General features: G+C 37.6%; 1 protein-coding gene across 1 annotated transcript in view; it reads right to left on the bottom strand.

The window, feature by feature from the left end:
* LOC120150435 overlaps nt 1–22,068 on the bottom strand; it is a 56,012-nt gene that overhangs the window by 14,644 nt on the left and 19,300 nt on the right. The window contains exon 13 of the mRNA XM_039163124.1: nt 8,829–9,047. Within this exon, the coding sequence (XP_039019055.1) occupies nt 8,829–9,047 (219 nt within the window). The remainder of the gene's footprint in view (nt 1–8,828; nt 9,048–22,068) is intronic.

The following is a 22,068-nucleotide window of genomic DNA, read 5'->3' as shown; positions in this document are numbered from 1 at the left end:
AAAAATAAGACAAAGATAAAAAGACACAAATTTTCGTTCAGTAGAGTTGAAGAATAACTCCCTGTCGAATTGAGCTACGGATGACCCCTCCGTCGCGAAGTCGAGTCCATCTCGAAATAATATGGAATTGAAACCGTAGTTCGAAATTTGAATCGGGATGCGGCTTTTTATTGCCCAATTGTAGTCAACTTCGGTCTTCTTCTTGGTTTAAAGACCTTGGTTAAAAAATTTGGCTGTAGAGTGGTTCTCTGACTCCACCATGTGTTTGATAGGCCCTTGAGCTGAATAAAACCAAACTCGAAAGGTCTTCGTCGACAGATGGCTTTTCTCGACTTAAGCTATGCTGTCGGAAAGCGATTTTTTTTTGTCACTAAGGCACGGTTAATCCAGGTGTTCTTCTTGACTTTGAAAACCTCTATTGCAGCCAGACAGTAGTGTGATTGAGGTGTCATCGAGCTGATTCGACTCGAACTCGACAATTTTATTGACAAATAACCCTTCTTGCCTTGAGCTATTCTGTAAGCTTGATTTGCCTCTAAGTTGAATATAATCGAACTCGAAGGTCTTTAGCAGATAGCCCTTCTCGACTTAAGCTATGCTGCAAATGTTGTGCCGTTGAGCTGAATGTAGTCGAACTCAAAGGTCTTTTGTTAGCAGACAACCCTTCTAGACTTAAGCTGTGCTACAAATGATATGCCCTCGAAGCTGAGTGTAATCGAACTCGGGGGTCTTTGGCAGATAGCCCTTCTCGACTTAAGCTATGCTGCAAATGATGTGCCGTTGAGCTGAGCGTAGTCGAACTCAAAGGTCTTTTGGTCACAGATAACCCTTCTAGCCTTGAGCTATGCTGTAAATGATGTGCCCTCGAAAATGAGTGTAATCGAAATCGGGGGTCTTTGGCAGATGGCCCTTCTTGACTTAAGCTATTCTGCAAATGATGTGCCTTGGAGCTGAGCGTAGTCGAACTCAAAGGTCTTTGCTAACAGATAACCCTTCTAGCCTTGAGTTATGCTGTAAATGTTATGCCCTTGAAGCTGAGTGTAATCGAACTTAAGGGTCTTTGGCAGATAGCCCTTCTCGACTTAAGCTATTCTGCAAATGATGTGCCTTGGAGCTGAGCGTAGTCGAACTCGAAGGTCTTGGTGGCAGGTAGCCCTTCTGGCCTTGAGCTAAGCTGCAAATAGTTTGTTTAAAAATGGCTTCCCTTTACGGGTCGAAAACTGTCATGATTCTTCCGGTGGTTCCCCTAAGCTGGTCTGGGAAAACCTACTGATAAATTTTGACAGCCGGATATCTTCCGTCGTGGAATTGAAATCTGGCTTGAAAGTGTTAACTGAAAACATGTTGCTCATGGTGAGTTTGAACCGAACTAGATTTGATTTGAATTGGTTCTCGAACCCATCTGAAATTGGTTCTGAGATCTGTAGTTATGTAAAGTCGGTTGAGGTGTAGCTTCTTGCTGCTGAGTTACACCATCGTTCTTTAAAGGTGCTTGCAAGTCGAGTAGCCTTCATCCTGAAGTCGAAGCTTGACTCTGAAAGCTGCAAAATTATGTATGCTAAAATGATGAATGTGATGCACCTAAGTATGTCTAAGATTCATGCAACATGAATAAATTATGTGTTATTTCTTGGATGGAGTCTCGTGCTTTGCCTGCCAATTTGGTTCATGGAATCGATCGTGCCCCATTTGCTTCTCGAGCTTGGGCTTTACAGACATTTCATATCTGAGATTGTTCTGTTTGAAAACGTTTTTCTCCTTTTTCTTGTTTCAGGAGAGAGAAATGATAAAAATGTAGTAAAGAATTGTTCGCAATTGAATCAAATTGTAAATGTGAGTTCAAAAAAATATCAAAGGAATCAAGAGCTCTTTTAATGCTTTCAGAGTTACAAATCTTTGACAAATGTTCAAAGGGACGAGTCGGCTTTAGGTTGGCCTCCTTTCTAAGGTTTTTTTGGTAAAAAATGTCATTTTTTAAATATCGCAACATGCTTTGGCACTTTAATTGGGTGCAGACAAAATGACGCAACTAGCATGATCAATTACTAGACCTTTTATTTCGGTCATCTGAAATCTTCCATTTGTTCTAGCTTTGTAGGCTCCTCCGACAAAGGCAGTGCGAAAAATATCGGTCTAAAAATGAAATTCTTGAGTGCTCGTGTGTAGTCGACTATAACAGGTGTTCCTTAACTCCCTTAGTCCAACATTACCAAAAATTTCTTGCTCAGATAAATTTGATTTAATTTTCCATTGTCTGGCTAGCTGAATCCATAAAGTCGGGGCGTTTAACCAATTACTTTAGAGGGACAACTTAACATTATAATCACTTTTATCAGGCTTAACTGAAGGGTTCATCTCATCACAAAGTCTTCGGCCTGACAAAAGCAGTGGAGCAAACACCGAATTGCCAAGTATCCGAGCAATGTCATGGTTTGAATACAATCTATTCATAAAGCCAGGGCTTTCGAGTTTCCTCTGTAACCAATTGCCTTAGTGGAATAGCTCAGTTTTACGGATTTAATTTCTTAAGATTGTCAAGAAGAACCTGTTATAGTCTAGGTGTGTATTGAAAGTAAAAAATTTCATCTTTAGAGTTTAATTTTCAAGCAACTGACCTAAACTAGATTCACTTACTCGACTATTCCATCTGTGATGATCATTATCATCACTGAACGTCTTAAATAAAAAGTATAATAATGTCATATGCAAAAGGATGCCCCATGTTGTCCGCACCTTATGAAAGGAAAATGTTATATTGGTTCATTGCAAGAGCAGGATATGGCGTTTGAGTGTATATTCTGGATGAGGTCAAAGTCCTTTGTTTTAAATCATGTTACTCCGTCAAAGGTCTGTAACTTTGAATCGTTTACGGAGTTTCTTAATTCAGATGATATTCAAAGAATTGTAAGTTTGCAAATGTGATTCGTTGCTTAACATCATTAAAGTAACATAAATTTATTCAAATGTTCTTAAAAATTTGAAAAAGTGAAGAAAAAAAACAAGTTCAAACAGAATGCCCCAAATGATGAAATGATGTCCCTCACTTGGATGCCCCCAAGTTGTTGAAGTCGATCCAGTTCTGGTTACGCATCTTTTGTACGACCCTCTTGAATGCGTAACAGTTCTCAATTGTGTGCCCTGGGACTCCGCCGTGATATTCACAATACGCATTCTCATCATACCACTTGGGGTATGGGGGCTTCATGGGTTCTACTGGATATGGTGACACTACATGGGTGTCAAGAAGTTGCTGATAAAGCTCTTTGTAGGTCATGGGAATAGAGTCGAAATGTTCCTTTTCCCTCCTGGAATCTTGTTTAGAAGTACCTAACGGTACAGCTGCAGTTGATTTTGGGCTGGAGATTGTAACACCTTTGCTGAAATGTTTGATGTTGTTAACCTCTCCATCCCTCTCCCTCATAGGAGGCTTCTTACTGGCTTCCCCATCCTTAATCTTGCCTTGTTTTATGGCCGACTCAATCATTTCTCCGGCCATAACCAAGTCTGAAAAGCTTCCTGATGTGATCGCCACCAGATGCCCGAAGTATGGAGCCTTCAGAGTCTGCACGAAAAGTTTCCGGGTTTCCTTTTCATCTAACGGTGGATGAACTTGCACAGCCAAGTCCCTCCATTTTTGTGCGTACTGCCTGAAACTCTCGTTATGCTTCTTTTCAATGTTTTGTAGCATAACTCGATCTGGCCTTATGTCATTGTTATGCTTGTATTGTTCCAGAAATGACTTGGCCAGGTCTTTCCAGGTCTTGATATTTGATCGGCTTAGCTGGTTGTACCACCGAATGGCCGAGCCCGACAGACTATCCTGAAAGCAGTGGATCAGAAGTTGGTCGTTTCCTCCATATCCTGTCATCTTTCGGCAGAACATGGTGATGTGAGCGGATGGGCAACTATTCCCGTCAAACTTCTCGAACTCCGGGGACTTAAATTTCGGGGGAAGAACCAAGTCCGGGACTAGACTAAGTTCCGTTGCATCGATTTCATGGTAGTCACGGTCTCCTTTGACTATATTCATTTGGTCCTCCAATTGTTTGATTTTTTCCTCCATCTTCCTCGCTTTTTCCTCTTCGTCCAAATCCGGTACATGGTAATAACCCAGATTGTTCTTAGGGTTAAATACAGAGGACGAGGGCTTTGCTTTTGCAGCAGATGAGTCCCCTCGAAGTTTTGGTAGGATTTCAGGTGAGATAACCACTTGCGGGGTAGGTTGTATAGTTACCCCTTCCGGTGAATCTGCCCCGGGCGCACTGGTCTGTTGTAGGCCAACTAACTTGGCAACGATCTGATCAACCAAGGACTCTTGGTTCTTTGTGATTGTTTCCAGAGTATTTCGACTGTTCTGGTTTATCTTGTCTTCTAGCTCCTTCTGTAGTTTTAACATATTCTTCTCGATTTGTGTAATTCTGGCTTCCATCCTCTTCTTCTTCAAACGAGTGTTATGTGGATGGGGTGTGTCCAATGCTTGAGGCGGTGTATCCAGTATTTGTTCCCCTTGATGAGACATGTTTATATTAGTTAATGTGAATGCAAAGAAAATAACAAAATGCAAAGAAAATAAGAAATGCAAAATGTCTAAATATATGATGCATGAAATGTCCGAGGCATTGATCCAAAAAATGTGCCTGTTATTCTGAATAACCCTTATTGGTGACAAAAGTGTTACGTCTGAAGAGACAAAAAACTCTTTTTGATGGTACAAATCTTGTACAGCTTCTGACAAGTTGATTCGTCTTTTTCACTAGTTAAATATCCTGTCGAACCATTCCGGCTCCTTTGGCTAAAATGTGCAAATAATGAGATGCTTGCCCCAAAAAAAAAAAGATCACGAAGGACTGCATCTCCGACTTTCACTTTCTACCGAGCTTGTTTCTAACGAAAGTGTCATTGGAGCCCTCCATCGAGAGAAACTATCCGAAGCTTGCTTCTTGAATTCGTCAGTAATGGCATCCAGCTCAGCTAGAGTTTCACCATCTTGTTCTTGTAGTTTTCGAAAGGAGCGACCGGGTCAGTGACATTTTCCTCGTATTGCCCCTGCAACTTTGCCTTTGAGTATTCTTTGACCACGGTTGGACTTCTGAGTTTTTTTTATCTCTTTGTATTATAACCCATTTGTCCATTAATGCAGATTATTCATGTTTAACAAACACATTTTTGGCGGATCAACACATCGTTTTAAATGATGCAAACGATGAACACAAAATAAAAGAGAACAAAAAATAAAAGGGTTAGTGAGGTAAATCAAAACAATAATAAAAATGAAAAATGCTACCCCACATGATATCTACCCCACATGCTTATTATTCCTACCCGGACATGATCTCTATCCCGCATGCTAATTTCAAACAAAACATAACCACATGTTTGTCTAGTTCGCATGCTTTGAACAGGAAATAAAACAGCCTAGGGTTTGGAATGAGGTTTCGGGGTGGGCTCTAATTCCCTGTACTCTCCCGGTTTAGGTTCTAAAAAAGGTACTCGAGTTCCCCTCGTCGGTGCCCCCTTGGGCTTGCCAGACCCTTAGTCCTAAGCCCATTACAAGCTTGTGTGGACTAAGTTAAACTCGAGAGGAAACATTCCCTTATGCCCGCACGGTGAATAAATCCACACGAAGACATAAGGTATATGAATCCCGAAGGCTACTTGCTAGGCCCGCACGGTGAATAAATTCACACGAAGGCGTCGCTTTCACCCCCACTTAAAAGGGTTTGGAGCTCGGGTATAGAGCCAGAGATGGAAACTTTTAAAAAATCTGAAACCATTGAAAAAAAATGTCAGTACAACTATTTATTTGAAAAAAATAATCAAAGGTAAATAATCCGAATCGAATAAATAAATTAAAATTTAAATTTACCATTTTCGCATAAAAAGACAACCGAAAATTAATTCTGGCCTGACTCACTTACCTGTCCCCAGCAGAGTCGCCAAGCTGTCGCAACCGTCTTTCGGTTGGACCCGGAATTGGGCTTCGACTTGGAAATGAATTGGGTTGGAGTCGCCACCGACCACTTTAAAACGAATTTAGATGGGTCGGACACCATCTTACCTGATCTGCGTTGTACCAGAAACGTGTCGGGTTCGGGAGTCGGTTACGGTCAAGGAAGGATTAGCACCCTTGAACCGCCCTTTCGGTACCAATTAATTTTCCGGTTGTCTTTAATGGCGAAAATTTAAATTGAAATTTAAAAACCCGATTCAAATTACTTACCTTTGATCAGTTAGAACTTCTCTACAATGTTAAAAATGTTAGAGAACACAAATGAATACTAAATAAATACTAAATAAAAAATAAAAAATAAAATAAAATAGCATAAAATAAATAACAAATAAAAAAAATCAAAGTAACGATAAAATACAAGAATACGAAAAATGATCAAGTAATAAAAATATTAAATAAACCAGAAAAACAAAGTATGAGATGAAATAAAAAATAATAATAAGAGGTAATTAATAATAATAAAAAACATATATACAAAATTAAAAATTAAACGTAAAAAACAAATAAAACATAAAAAGGACTAAAATAATGATTAAACCAAATGTAAAATAGTGATTAAAATAAATTTTACATAAATTAAAGAGTCAAATTTGAAAATCATCAAACATAGTGTGCTACATGAATTAGTGACTGAAATTATAATATCACAAATATAGTGATCGGAATTCAATTCTAACAAACATAACAGAAACGTGTAATAATGGACTAAAACATAATAATTGAAAATAAATGCTCAAAATCATGTAAAACAAAACTCTATTAAAATGCTGAGACATAGCATTACAAAAATGAAAGGACTTGTGTGGGGGTTATACCACGAATGGAAAAACACGGAAATCCCTAGGCTTAAACGACGACGTTTGGTTGTGATATACATATATGTTACTTAAGCCCAACGATCGATTCAACCCTCACATTTTCATACTTACCTCTCCCTCTCTTCAAATGAGAGAACAAGATTCTCTCCAGATTCTCTCTATGCAATATTCCCGATCTCACGCAGGTCGTCGCCTGTGGCTGCTAACTGGCGCACTGACCACCTTGCTGACCGCCGGCGATGGTGGTCGGATAAACCCAAAGCCCTCAAAACACTCCTCTTGTTCCCGGTAACCAAAATCCTAAACCCAAATACCCTAAAAACCACCCACCAATCGTAGATCTAGGCCACAAGGTTCGATTTTTTACCTTTCCGATGGTAAATCCTTCGTTTTCCCGATGTGCTTTTATCTGTACCGACGCGTACTGGTTTTTGCGTTATACTTGCATGTGGGTTTCGAATGGTTTTGCTTGGTTTGTGTTTGTAGGTTTTTTCTCTTATTCTTGACTTGTGGTTCGTTGTTGATGGTGATGTCCTTTGGTTTATTGTTGATGTGGTCTCACTGTTTTGTTTCTCGATCGTTCGATGGCTTTGTGTTTGGTTTACTGTCCATTTGGTTGTGGCCGTATGTGGGTTCTGTTATTGGCTGATGGGTTTCCCTTGGTTCGTTCTTGGTTTACTGTGGCTATGGCTTTCGATGTTCCCCCCCTGTGTGACAGGCTTGGTGGGGTATTTATACCCCACCGTTGGTGGCTCATTTCCGGCGAACTCGGGGTCGAACCCGAATATTTCGGGGTCGTTCCCGATCTTGTTACGACCTGCGTTCTATTTGGCGTTGTGGAACGTGCTTGTTCCGATTTTGTTGCCTGTTTGACCGTTCCATTTCCAGTGACACTTGAGATTGCTCCTGGCCGTTGGATTGGGTCAGATCCAACGGTCCAGATCTGGCTGCATAAATGAGGTCTTAGGGTTTTCCCCTGTGCGCCGCCTGTGTTAAACGTAAACCCTATCTCCGTTGGATGTTGGCTACGGGCTGGTTCAGGCCCAATTTGGACTGTTGCTGGACCAAAGCAATTGACCTAAAAAAACAAAAAAAATAATAATTAAATAATTAAATAAAAACGGGGTGAATAATAATAAATAAAAACAATAAATAAAAACTATATAATATATATTTTAAAACTGTTTCTTTTTTAAAAACTATATACTATATATAAATTTTAAAAAATGTTTTTCAAAAAACTAATAATTTTTAAAAATGTTCTTTTAAAAATTATATAATTTTTAAAAAATGTTTTAAAAAATTATATATTATATATAAGTTTTCAAAAATGCTCTAAAAATTATATGTTTTATGTTTTCAAAATATTTTTTCAAAAATTACATATTATATATTTTTAAAAATGTTTTGAAAATATATATAATATATAGTTTTTTAAAAGTGTTTTAAAAACCATATATTATATACGTATTTTCAAACCGCTCGAAAATTAGTGTCTACAAAGAGGAAAACAAAAAAGAAAGAAATATTACACGTTAAAAGAAAGAGGAAGAAAAGAAATAGCATTAAAGAAATATTACACATAAAAAGAGAGATTTGTCAGAAAACCCAATTATCCTAGGCAATCTCTGAATGAAATGATCCAATCAACTCAGAATAGGTTCTTAATTTGAAATTGCCCAATAAACGAGTAAAATACAATTAAGACTTCAAGAAAGCAAACTTGACCTCCTAGAAACTTTGTGAATAACCTCAATCCAACAAAATTAACCCTCGGATCTAGAGGTTTACATTACAGTATTGCATATACCAACTGGAATAAGCAACTTTTAATGAACTAAATTGTCCTATTAATCATATTTATTCCAAAGAGGGTTCTAACTAGAGTTAATAATATTTTCATAAAATTTAGAAGATACGTCAATAATCAAGACAGTGGAGAAAACAAAGAAATACAACCTACTGTAAACAAAATATCTGAATAAGTAACTAAATCATACTCAATTGTAGTTGGTGTTGCCACAAACAATTGTCTCCGTTGCCAAACAGCTCCAGTGGCATAGGCTATTGCAACATCTCCAAGGTATCTATACTGAGGACGCAATGAAGAGATGACAATATAATGCTGATAACCAAAAGCACAATACTCAACAGTTTGGTCCCATGCAGTCCACTCTGGCTGAGGCAGAAGACCACCAACTGATTGGAAAGTTTCCCAACTGCACATTTTTAAAATCAATTATTACAATAATGCAAAGGAAATGGCAGAGTATCTGTCATTCTATGGTAAAAGAAAAATACATATAAAATGCAATAGATATTAGACAACACAAAGTTCGCTAAGCACTTATATCAGGACTAAGCAAACAAAAACTTTACGCGAATTGGAAAGACTCGTACAATTTCTACACTTAAGCAATACACACACAAAGGCTGGTCCTAGTGTTCGATTTAAGGAAGAGCTCATGATTTCTGGCTCTCGAGTCAGAAATTGTAAGGAAAATCACCAAAAATGTCAAAATACAACCCAGCCATGGATAAATAGTGTAGGAATTATAGAATTATATGAACTGTTACCATCTCTTTAGTTAAGGGATTCTGTAAATATTCTTTCAATCCCTTATTTTAAGGGATCGTATCTCCTAGGATTAGTATATTTCCTAACTTCGAGTTTCCTAATTTAGAGACATAGTTTGTGTATATAGATGCAATACATCCTATTGAATTAATAAGAAAATACAGAGACTTACTCTAATTTCTACATGGTATCAGATTAGGTTACAATTTGTTTTCCGACCTAGACCATGTCTGCGAATTCTTCACCTACATCTCCTTCTCCTACTTTGGAGATCACTTCAAATCTAGAAAACTTTTATGGTTCTGATGTTCAATCAGATTCATCTGGTCTGACTATCACCTGCCATCGATTGAATGGAAACAACTTTCTTGAATGGTCCTAATCGGTTAAGATTTTTGTCTTGGGCAGAGAAAGATTGGGCTACGTTACTGGTGAAATCAAGAAGCCTGCTGCGACTGACACTATTTTTATTAAGTGGATGCGTGACAATGGTCAGGTTATGACTTGGCTCCTTAATTCCATGACCCCAAGTATAAGCATAAACTTTCTTTTGTACACCACAGCAGCTGAAATCTGGAATGCAGTCTGCGAAACCTACTTTAGCACTGATAACATTGCCAAATTATATCATATTGAAGATCAGGCAGCCACCCTTAAGCAGGGAACCATGCCTATCACTCTCTACTATAATACCCTTATCGCCCTTTGGCAGCAATTAGATTTGTATGCACAGCATGATTGGGCAGATCTAAGAGATGCTGCCCTTTACCATCAAATTGTCACTCAGCGAAGACTTTTTCAATTTCTTCAAGGGTTAAACAAGGATCTGGACGAGGTTCGCGACAGGGTCCTGGCTATTTCTCCTCTTCCCTCCACTCGAGAGGCTCTCTCTATTGTCAATAAGGAAGAAATTCGACGGTGTGTGACGCTGCCTGTTGAACCATATTACCCTCCTGAAGGTCTGCCTTACTCACCCATCAATCATCTCCCACTTCCAAACGGGGGAGACTTTGGTAGAAAACTGTAGATACTCGATTTGTCCGGGGTTATGTCGGAGCAGACTCGAAGCCATGGCAACCTAACCCAACCCCAAGCCAGTTGAAGGCCCAATATAAACCCAACGATCTAGCAGGGTATTTACCAGTTCACGTGAGGATTCTCTACAACAATTGGAATTTATTTTAGCCATGTATGATAACTGGTAAGTTATCAGAAGTTACCAATAAGATCGGGTCCATGATTTTGAATAGATAGAAAGAAACTGTAAATGAGGGGGGTCGGTTATTATTAGCAATTAACCTCCAGAAACCGGGGGGACACTAGCATCACAAGGGGAAGGAACGAAAAAATAGCGGAGAACAACCAGAGAAAGCAACACGAATAGGGAGAAATCAAACCACAAATTCCATCAGCAATAAAAAAACAGAAGGAAAAAAAGACCAACAATAGGTGGTTCTCGGAATTGGAAAACCACACAGTATAAACAAATATGAAAGAACAATATTGTAATCCCACCATCGAAAATCAGAGAAAGCAATAGAGGTATTTTTCCGAGAAATTCTTCCTCAATTGTTTTTGTTTTCTTTCGTTTTTGTGTGTGTGCTAATACTATTTTGAATTAAATAAAAAAAGAGTTTGAGATTAAAACATTTGGGTTGTACGAATTTAAATGGAGTCTTGTTGACTCCATTCGTTCTACGTTCGAGCTATGTCAAAAAAAGAGAGTTGAAATCATATTAGTAAATATAAGTTGAAACAAGACAAAGTGCAAGGGAAAAGAGAGGGAAATTTACCTTTCTTCTTCGTTTTCTTTCGTCATTGGGTTGTCAGTCAGTTGAGGTGATATACGGTTGCAGTCGAAGGGAGGTTGGCCATCAAGGTGTGGTGGCCGAATGGTGGCCAAACGCTGGCCATGGGTTTAGAAGAGAGGAGCTGTCGAGAAGAGTGTGAAGAATAGATAGAGTAGAGAAGAGAGAACGGCTGTGTGTGTTTAGGCTTAGGTTAGTCTAGGTTTAGTTTAAGTTAGATTTTATATAATAGAATTTGGGTAAATTATCCGTTTAGCCACCGAGTCTTTATGGTAAAACTGTTATTAAATCCCTCTATTTTAGCGTTTATTTGCATTTTGGTCCCAAATATTAGTTATCTAATTTCTTCTGTTTTTAGACATTTCACTTTTAATTATTATTATTATTTTTTTTTGTTTTGGTCCCTATGTTGAAATTTGCATATTTATAATCTTGTCTATTTATTTTTAGCACATTTTTATTCTAGTCCTAAATTTATATTTTTCTTCAATTATGTTTTTTCGAATGTACCTTGTATTTTTGGTTATTTGACAATGTAATCACTTATCAAGCTTGTTTGTTAATGGATAAATCGTGGCTAGGGTACCTGAAATAGGAGTATGTTTGTGATTCGTGAGTCATTTCTTTTTGGCTAAATTCACTGTTGTAATTCTAAATATATTTACCTTTTAAATTGGATTACTGTTTTTTTTATTGCGCATATGTATGCTAATTTTGCAAGTACTCTTCAATTACCTTATATTCAATTGTGTATAACTAATTAATTAATTTGTTAATATGGAAAGTATCCATGAATGTTATGTTAGGATGTTTATAAGTTTACCTTGAAATTTTTATGTATGTATTTGTATGAGCATGCGAATAATTAATTTAAGGATCACATGAGTTCATACCTGCATCAATTTTGTACAATTTGTATGATATCCTCATTTGCATAACTTGACGTTAGTACATAATTGGATTAAAGGTAATACCCTTTTAATTTAAAATTGTCTTGAGTGACTTGTCTTAACTGATTAGAGAGTCATTTTAACCATTTTAAATTAAAAGTGTATCCCGAAAGTGAAACCAAAAATTGATTCGTCACCTAAAATTTGGGAACGAAAGAAAAGGAAATGTTCGTTTATTTAAATTTATCAAGAAAAGGTTGTTATAGCTTTTAAGATCTGGTCTCGATATTTGTAAATAAGCGAACACTCTTTATCTTTCTAAAACGACTCGGTAATGTTAATTTAATTTATTTGAATGCTTTTGAATGTTTTTAAATTTACATCTTTGTTTTATGAGATCAAAAATCAAATTAAGTTTGAATTTATAAAGTTCATTGCAAAGACGTTAATTAATCGACTAGGTACCGATTTAGGGCGTTGTAGGGGTGCTAATCCTTCCCCACACGTAACCGACTCCCGAACTCATTTTTTGGTAACGCATACCTCAATTTGTTGTTTTAATTAAAATTAATTTTTATTTAAAATGACAAAACATTTTTTGGTGCCAAATCACGCCCTAATCAAAGATTGGTGGCGACTCTTCGAATCGTATTTTTCGATCGTAAAGAAAATTTAAAATTTTGTTGAAACGAGAGGTTTTTAAATCGCATTTGTTTTTAAATTAAAAACCAATTGAAAGAGATAAGTTAGAAATTGATGTGGTTTTCAAAATCTCACCTTTTCACCTTTTAAGGAAAAAAAATTGTTTCGACAGCTTGGCGACTCCGCTGGGGACCTTTTTTTTAGAGAGTCAGGCCGATAGTCGATTAATTAATTATCTTTGCAATTGAAAGTTATAAATTCATTTTAATTTGGTTTTTGATCCCTTGTTTGGTTTTTAATAAGTTTTGTTTTTATTTTAGTTTTTTAATTTAATTCGATTAACAATTAAATAGTTGTACTGATCTGTTTGCTAATGGTTTCAGAATAATTGTGTGTTTTGGGATTTGATTTTGAGTGTTTTTATTGTTTGTTTTTCGCTTTTCCTCACACACTGCACAGCTGCATTTTCATGACATGAGCTAAAACCCCACTCCGTCCAAATTAAGTAGGAGCGAGAGACTATGCCCTCGTGTGGTTTTCACCTCCGCATGGACATAAGAATGTGTGTTCCCTCGAAATTGAACTCGATCCCCTAAAGCCTATGATGGGCCAGGATTGAGGGTTCGATAGCCCAAGGGGGCACCGACAAAGACAATTCGAGAACCTATTACTTTAGAACCGAACCCAACATATAGTAAACATAGAGCCTGAATTTAGGTCGAGCCTAACCCGAACCTTAAGAGTCCCGTGAGGAGGGTACACAAGGAAAAGCTTTTTGAGTCATTCGATTTTGCTTTTTGAATAAATGTATGCGAACTAGAAATCATGCGGTTAGGTTTATTTTTCTCGAACAAGCATGCGAATTAGATATCATGTGGTTAGGATTTTTTGTGAATGACAAAGTATGGGGTATATATCATGTTGGGTAGGATCAACTAAAGTATGATTGGGTAGCCAGCATGTGAGGGTAGGTTTTATTTGATGTTTATGGTACTTATTTTGTTGTTTATATTATGTGCACTAACCCATTTTTGTTCTATGTCTATTTTATTTGGATTTTATTGCATTTACATCTTCATGTCATTACAAGGTGTTAATTCACAAGTGATTGACTAATGAGAAGGCTAGACATATTGAGACAAGAGATTCTCAACCATGTAGTCAAAACCGGGAGATCCAAAGATGTTCGACTGATCATGAAGAATGATATCCGTTGAATGAAGAAACCAAGCTGATTAAAGACTTCCTTTAATAGGGAAAAGGCCAAGATGTTGATTCAAGAGATAGATACAATCATACTAAGGACAAGAAGACCCTTCACAAAGACATGAAGATCACTTCGTATTGAAAGTAAACATGGAGACCTCACGATTCGATTTAAAGGCATCTGGCGTCATCAAAGATAAAATACGCCGACAAATTTGGGTTCAATGTTAGATTCCATGAAGAATATGGCTTAAGGAAATGAAGAAATGAAGAATCACATTTATATTTTGACTACATGGTGTTCTGAATTCTTGTTGTCTAAATGAAGGTTGTTCTATGGTGGTCACTTTTAGGATTAACACCTTGTGCATTTGCATTTGCATTTGCATTCTTATTAGCATTAATTTATTTATTTTGCTATTGTTGCTTTTTGTCCTTTTGTTATTTTATTTGTACTAACCTATTTTTTATGTTGTTTTTCTCTTTGTCTGCATTGCATGATCATGACATATTCAAAAGGTGTTGATTTGTGAGTGGTCATCATAGTAAAAGGTTTTCATGACGGACAAAGGGTTTCGTGATCAAGCATGCTATAACATAGTCAAGAAGTGGCATCCTGTGAAAGCTTCGAGAATAGTGGAGGGTTGTGTGCATAAAGATCATATGGCGCACAAAGAGCACAATGAGATAAGAGAGATAAAAGAGCAAATGTCCAAGATGATGGATAGAATAGATGTTTTGTCCAAAGGAAGAGAGACTTTTACCAAAGAAAAGAAAGAACTCAATGAAAACAATCTCGAGGTGTCAGATACGCAAGGGACTACTTTAGAACCTGCTGATTCTAGCCAAAATGAGAAACCACGCACAATCATTATTCGTATCAACAAGTTGTTTGGAAATGCCAAGGAAATAGTGGCAACTATAGAAGTTCAGAATGATGAAAAGAAGACATGCAGTCCAAACTCGTTGGTGTTTGATAGTCTATTCCCAACATCAGGGGAAATAAAACTGGAAACTCCAATTCAACCCAAGTTGAGAGGTGGATCTCGTTATGATTCCATCCCAATATCATATAAGGAATTGTATGATGAACTGTTAGAAGCCCGAGAAGTGGCACCGCATTATGTAAAACCTTTGCAACCTTCATATCCAAGTTGGTATGACGTCAACGTTCGTTGTGAATATCATGCTGGAGTTCAAGGACATTCTATTGAGAATTGTTCTACCTTCAAACGTCGAGTCCAACTTCTTTTAGATCATGGAGTATTGGAGTTTGAATTGAAAGGACAACCCAGTTTGAAAACAGATTATCCTGTTGAGTTTGAACCAACAGTGACCAAAGGTAAGGGTATCAGTAAGGAAATCCAGGAAGAAAATTGTTTGCCAAAATACGAAGCTCTGATTCGTCATTTAAGAAGTGAAAATGATAAATTGAGCATAGAGATGGAAGCCATGCGAGATGATTTTCAAATGATCAATCAAGCTTTTAAATTTGCTGGTATGGGAAATGTACTAGATGAGTGGATAACAGGAGTCGCTAAACTGAGGAATGACGCTGAACAATGGAGAAGGAATTGTAAGGTACACGAGGGTCGAGCCGAGAAGTTTTCTCATGATTTACATATTGCAGAAAGAAGACGCAATATAGTTGTTGATAATTTGGGAAAATATCAAGCCGAAATTCAGACGTTGAACAGATCCATTGCCAATATGGAAATCTCATATCAGCGCCATAAGCGGGAGAATGACGCTGAGCTAGAAGCCGTTAGAGCCAAGAACAAGAAGTTGATGAAGATTGTGGATGATTATAGTGATCTTATGCAAGAGCTTCATAACCACAATGACTTTCTTACAAGGAAGATTCAACAGCAGTGTCTACAGCTCCGAGAATCAGCACTCAAGATAGAGAAAAGGGACAAAGTCATGAAAGAAGTTATGACCCAAGCAAGCAATGTGGCTCAGAAATGGGTTGATTTAGCTGGCTTTGCAAGAGAATTAAAGCAGATTGACAACTCAACCCCCGAGCATGAGTGGAAATTAAATTGGCTTTTGAAGGAGATAGAAAAGTTCGGAGTGAAAGTTGTCCGTTATATGTAAAGTTTGTTTGATGAACACCGAAACCTTTGTGTTCAATGAAAGTTGTTTTAAGATGGTCACTCTGGAATGACACCTTTTGTATTTGCATTTGGCATTTGCATTTTCATTACATGTATTTATTTAAGCATTTTACATGCATTAATTATAAAAACACAGAAATAATTTATGGAAGGTTATGTGAAGGTAATAACAACATCATCCATTCATACTACTTCCTCATCGTCATGAATAAGCAAATGGAAACAATGGAGCAATCTCATAAGGGATCACAAGATAAGTTGCAAGAGCAGTTAGTCGGGTCACAACAAGATACGGGGAATCAAGCATCGGGTTCTTTGCAAGGCGTATCGAATCAAATGATCCAGGTACTGGTACCACAGGCTGCTAGTAAAGAGAAAATAGAGGATAAAGGAAATCGATCTCATCAGACTGGTACATCAAGAGTAATAATTTGCCCTGGAGCGTCTAACTCAGACCTAGGGATGAGCCTCGTCAATTTTGAGCAATTTGAAGACAAATTCAGGTGGTTGAATGAAGCCATTGAAGATATGAAGATTGTTAATGCCCCTCACAATGAGTTAGAAGCTAGAGAACTTAGTTTGGTCCCTGATTTGGTCATCCCACATGAATTTAAGGTGCCTAATTTTGAGAAATATGATGGCACTAGTTGTCCCATAATTCATCTAAAGATGTTTTGTAGAAAGATGGAAGGGTACCTAAATAATGACAATATGTTGATTCATTACTTCCATGATAGTCTTGCTGGGCCAGCTATAGTATGGTATAACCGTTTGAACAAAGAACAGATCAAGACATGGGTCAACCTAGCTGATGCTTTTCTGGGACAATATCAATATGTTAAAGGCTTAGCCCCAAAACGTCATGACCTTCAAAGGATAAGAATGAAAGCTACTGAGAGCTTTAAAGAATATGCCCTAAGATGGAGAGGAGTGGCAGCACAAGTTCAACCTCCTTTGTTAGAAGAAGAAATATCATATATGTTTCACGATTCTCTTCCAGCTCCTTTCTTTGAGTTAATGTTGGGAAAGTCGATGAATAACTTCAAGGATCTTATGATAGCTGGAGAGTTAATTGAGGATGCAATCAGCAAAGGAAACTTGAAAGACACTTCTAAAAACCCAACCGATCAAAAGGAACAAACTGATGAGGTGAATGAATGTTACGTCCAGAGCTCTCAAAGCCGTAAAAGAAAAGGGGTAACGGGTTACTCGAGGCGTCTAAAGAAAGTCCCAAGATCGAAAAATGCTTTGAAAGTGTTCCAAACTCCTATCTCAGATCTATATCCCCATTTGGTTGAAGGTCAATACCTCACACCGAGGCTAGTGAAAGTGCAACCAGACCCTTCTGCTCATAGCTATGATCAAGATAGTGTTTGTGATTTCCACTTGGGGGCATTGGGACATTCTACGGGAAATTGTAGGCCGCTGTTAAAGGAGATAGAGATGCTTGTGGCAAATGAGACGTTAACAGAGGAATTGGTGGAACAGTGGATGACGAGCTTGAGTGGGGCATCAAAGAACAATATGTAACATCCGTTTGAGTTAAGTACCACGACATTAGATGGGTAATGGGGCATCCTAATTAGGAAGAGATCATTTCATTCATTATGGAGCTTTATTTCATTTGCAACATCATGTTTGAACTTGTTTTTCATCCTTTCTCAGTTTTTTTTATGATGATGTTTAAATAAATTCATGTTACTTTGAGGATGGTGAACATTGAATCGAATTTGAAACTTGAAATTCTTTGAATACCTACTGAATTAAAAACTCTGTAAATGATTAGAGTTATAAATCTTTGACAAGATGACAAGGTTGAAACCTGATAAAAACAAAGACCTTTACCTTATCTCCAGAAGATACAATCGAACACCATACCCTTCTATTGCAGGGACCGATATAGCCTTCTTCTATCATAAGGAGATGAACAATGGTTTGGTATTCAGGTATGTATAGGAGCGGACAACATGGGGCATCTTTTGTGTATGATGTTACAAAATCGACTAGATTACACTTCTGTTGATGACGTTCAATGATGATTATGATCCTTACGGATGGAATAGTCGAGTAGGTGAATCTAGTTTAGGTCAGTTGTTTGGAAATTGAACTCTAACGATGAGATTTTCTGACTTTCAACAACACCTAGACTATGACAGGTTCTTCTTGACAAGCTTAAAAAAATTGGACCCGTATACCCAAATTATAATATTATATGTATACAATAAAGCTTGAGCTGTCCCTCTAGAGCAATTGGTTAAACGCCCCGGCTTTATGGACATAATTTAGCTAGCCTAATAAAGGTGATGATATTATATATATACAATAAAGCTGAGCTATTCCGCTAAAGCAATTGGTTATAGAGGAAACTCGAAAGCCCTGGCTTTATGAATAGATTATATTCAAACCATGACCTTGATCGGGTACCTGGCAATTTGGTGTATGCTCCACTGTGATTGTCAAGTCAAAGACTTTGTGATGAGATGAACCCTTCAGCTAGCCCGATAGAGGCAAATTACAATAAAGCTGATTTCAGCTAGCCAGATAATGGCAAATTAAATCAATTTTATGAATAAGGAGTTTCGGTAAAGATGGACTAAGGGAGTTAAGGAACACCTGTTATAGTCAATATCACACGAGCACTCAGGAATTTCATTTTTAGACCGATATTTCTACACTGCCTTTGTTAGAGGAGTCTACGAGGCTTGAACAAATGGAAGATTTCAGAGAACTGAAATAAAAGTGTTCTATAAAGTCTAGTAATTGATTATACAAGTTGCTTCATTTTGTCCGTATCCGATTAAAATACCAAGCCAGAAGGAGGGGCATGTTGTGATATTCGCAAGGACCGAGAAAGAAATGTAAGTTTGTTGGCCGAAACCTTAAAAAATAGGAAGCCAACTGAAGCCAACCCATCAATTTTGACACTTGTCAAAGAGTTATAACTCTGAAAAATTAAATAGTTATTGATTCTTTTGATATTCTGTGAACTCATGTTTATGATTTGATTTGATTGTAAGCCTGAATTAAGGGGCAATATTTTATAAAATTCTTTCATCCTTTGATCCCTATAATAAGAGAAAAGGGAAAAACATTTTCAAACATGACATTTCAAGTGTGAAAGATCCTTGAAGCTTGTGAGACTCATTATTCCTCTATTGGAGAAAATGAATAAGCAATGCCAGAACATGAAGCATTCCACGATCTTGAAGTAGATGGTCCAAGAGAACAAAATGAATGAAGAATGAAGAATGAAACTTATAACATTTCCTTGTGACGTTGTCAGTAACCCGCCAAGAAGAAGATGGTCTCGTTATTCGGAAGGGGCATTTATCACGGCTTGTATAAAATGCAAGACATTTTGTTAGAAGAATTGACCACTTTTTAAATGTTTATGACAATGTGAAGAGACGCCTTCAAGATACTTGACAACACCACTGTGAAGTGACACCAGAATGAGAACATTCAAGTTAGGATATGTTTGGCACAAAGAAATCCATGAGTACCCACTTTGGGGCATGACCAGAAACCTAGATCATGTTGGGATGACAAGATTTAGACCAAGAAGATATTGAGAATGAGTCTCACAACTTGAAATGTCAGGGGTAGACCGTGAATTTGAGCAGAGCTTACCTTGTAAATCAAACCAACCGAGCATCAATCAAAGGTAGAGTCCTGAAAGAACAATTCAGAAAGCATAATTGAGCCAAGGACGTAAATGGGTCAACACAGTCGTATTTCTGACCATAGCAAGAAGTTGAGAAAGGAAATGTTTTCTCCGAAATGAAGATAAAAGACTGAGACGATAAGAAGATGGAATAAGATCAGAGGGCTCGTCAAAAATGCAAATTGGAAACTATGAGTTGTTGCATGAGCGTCTAAAGCGAACCCTTGAAAGAATGATCAAGTAGAAGAAGATCGAGCTTACCATTCTGAAGCCAAGTGAAGATTGATTCAACATTTACGCATTCATGAAAACATCATTTGCATAAAAGAAAATGTATTACACTGATACATTTAATTGCATTAGTGTTTCATGCATAAACACATGATTTTGACAGATTTTCCAATGAAAAGAGAAGATGCATGATGTTAAAATCTCGACGATTGAAAGGGAGAATTCAAACTTTAAACGCAGGGAATCATGTTTAGAGTGGCAGAACCTGAAGAACAGAGAGGTCTAATCCACAGAAGAAGCATTACTCTAAAGTGACGACCATCAGATATAGAAGAAAAATAGGGATGTTCGTGTATGAAGAGAGGAATCACTCGATTAAAGTGACTTGTACACAGGAGAGTGGGGCAAATTCAAGCCTTCACGGAAGAGTAGTGAAGCAAATCCATCTGTAAGCCTTTAGAGCAAGATGATAAGTCCTTCGGGCCATCCATAAAACCTTCGGGTAGGATGTTTTTACATGAATTTGAAAATGAAAATTATGTTTTAAGAAGATGAAATTTTTGAAAACGAAGAATGCGATTTTCAAAATTTCATAATTTATAAGTCCGTCTGGCCATTAGTAAGTCTTTCGAGCTTGATGTTTAAATCCTTCGGGTCATCAGTAAGTCTTTCGAGCATGATGATTAAATCCTTCGGGTAACTGGTAAGCCTTCACGGAAGAGTAGTGAAGCAAATTCATCAGTAAGTCTTTCGAGTATGATAATTAAATCCTTCGGGTAATTTTTAAGCGTTCACCGAAGAGTAGTGAAGCAAACCCATCAGTAAGTCTTTCGAGCATGATAATTAAATCCTTCGGGTAATTTTTAAGCCTTCACGGAATAGTAGTGAAGCAAATACGTCAGTAAGTGCCATCAGTAAGTCTTTCGAGCATGATGATTAAATCCTTCGGGTCATTTGTAAGTCTTTCGGGCATGATGATGAAATCCTTCGAGCCATCACCTTCTCGGAATAGTGTTGGAGCAAGCCATCAAATCATCAGATCTGGGAGGAAATCGAACGTTCTCGAGTATAAAGACGCAAATCAATTGATTAAAAGGAAATGAGCACGAAGAGTCATTAATCAATTCAAGGTCCTAGGAAGAGAGAGGTTCAGATGGCAGCCGAGTCCAAGAAGATTCTCATATCTAGTTGTTGCGAGACAAGCTCCCTCAAGAGAAATAAATTCTCAAAGATTCTCTTAAATTTTAAATTTTTTTGAGTATAATGTTTTTCAAATCTTCAAGCATACATTAATGAGTGGAAACGTTTGATTTTCAGGTTTAACCTTTGAAGTTGAACCTTCATGGGAGAATAGTGTAGCAGAATCACACCAGAAGATTTTTCGAGTTCTACTCCCTGAAGCAAGAGGGAGCGAACCCGTAGGCAGAATATTATTCGAGTTCTACTCCTTGAAGCAAGAAGGAGCGAACCCGTAAGTAGAATATTGTTCGAGTTCTACTCCCTGAAACAAGAGGGAGCGAACTCGTAAGCAGAAGATTATTCGAATTCTACTCCCTGAAGCAATAGGGAGCAAACTCGTTTTTAGAAGATTGTTTGAGCTCCTTAATCCATGAACAAGAGGGAGCGGACCCGTCATTCGAAGATTTTTCAAGTTTCATTTATCCCGAAGTAACAGTGGAGTGCTTTAATCTTTTGAAGTTTTCAGGACCGGACAAACTCGATCATCTTTTGATCTTTGCTCTATTCTCGTTACACAACAATGAGCAAAGAGGGGCAACTGTAGATACTCGATTTGTCCGGGGTTATGTCGGAGCAGACTCGAAGCCATGGCAACCTAACCCAACCCCAAGCCAGTTGAAGGCCCAATATAAACCCAACGATCTAGCAGGGTATTTACCAGTTCACGTGAGGATTCTCTATAACAATTGGAATTTATTTTAGCCATGTATGATAACTGGTAAGTTATCAGAAGTTACCAATAAGATCGGGTCCATGATTTTGAATAGATAGAAAGAAACTGTAAATGAGGGGGGGTCGGTTATTATTAGCAATTAACCTCCAGAAACCGGGGGGACACTAGCATCACAAGGGAAGGAACGAAAAA

Source organism: Hibiscus syriacus, unplaced genomic scaffold (assembly GCF_006381635.1).
Source record: "Hibiscus syriacus cultivar Baekdansim isolate YM2019G1 unplaced genomic scaffold, ASM638163v2 tig00111022_pilon, whole genome shotgun sequence".
Taxonomy (NCBI): Eukaryota; Viridiplantae; Streptophyta; class Magnoliopsida; order Malvales; family Malvaceae; genus Hibiscus; species Hibiscus syriacus.
This window is presented reverse-complemented; position numbering and strand designations above follow the sequence as displayed.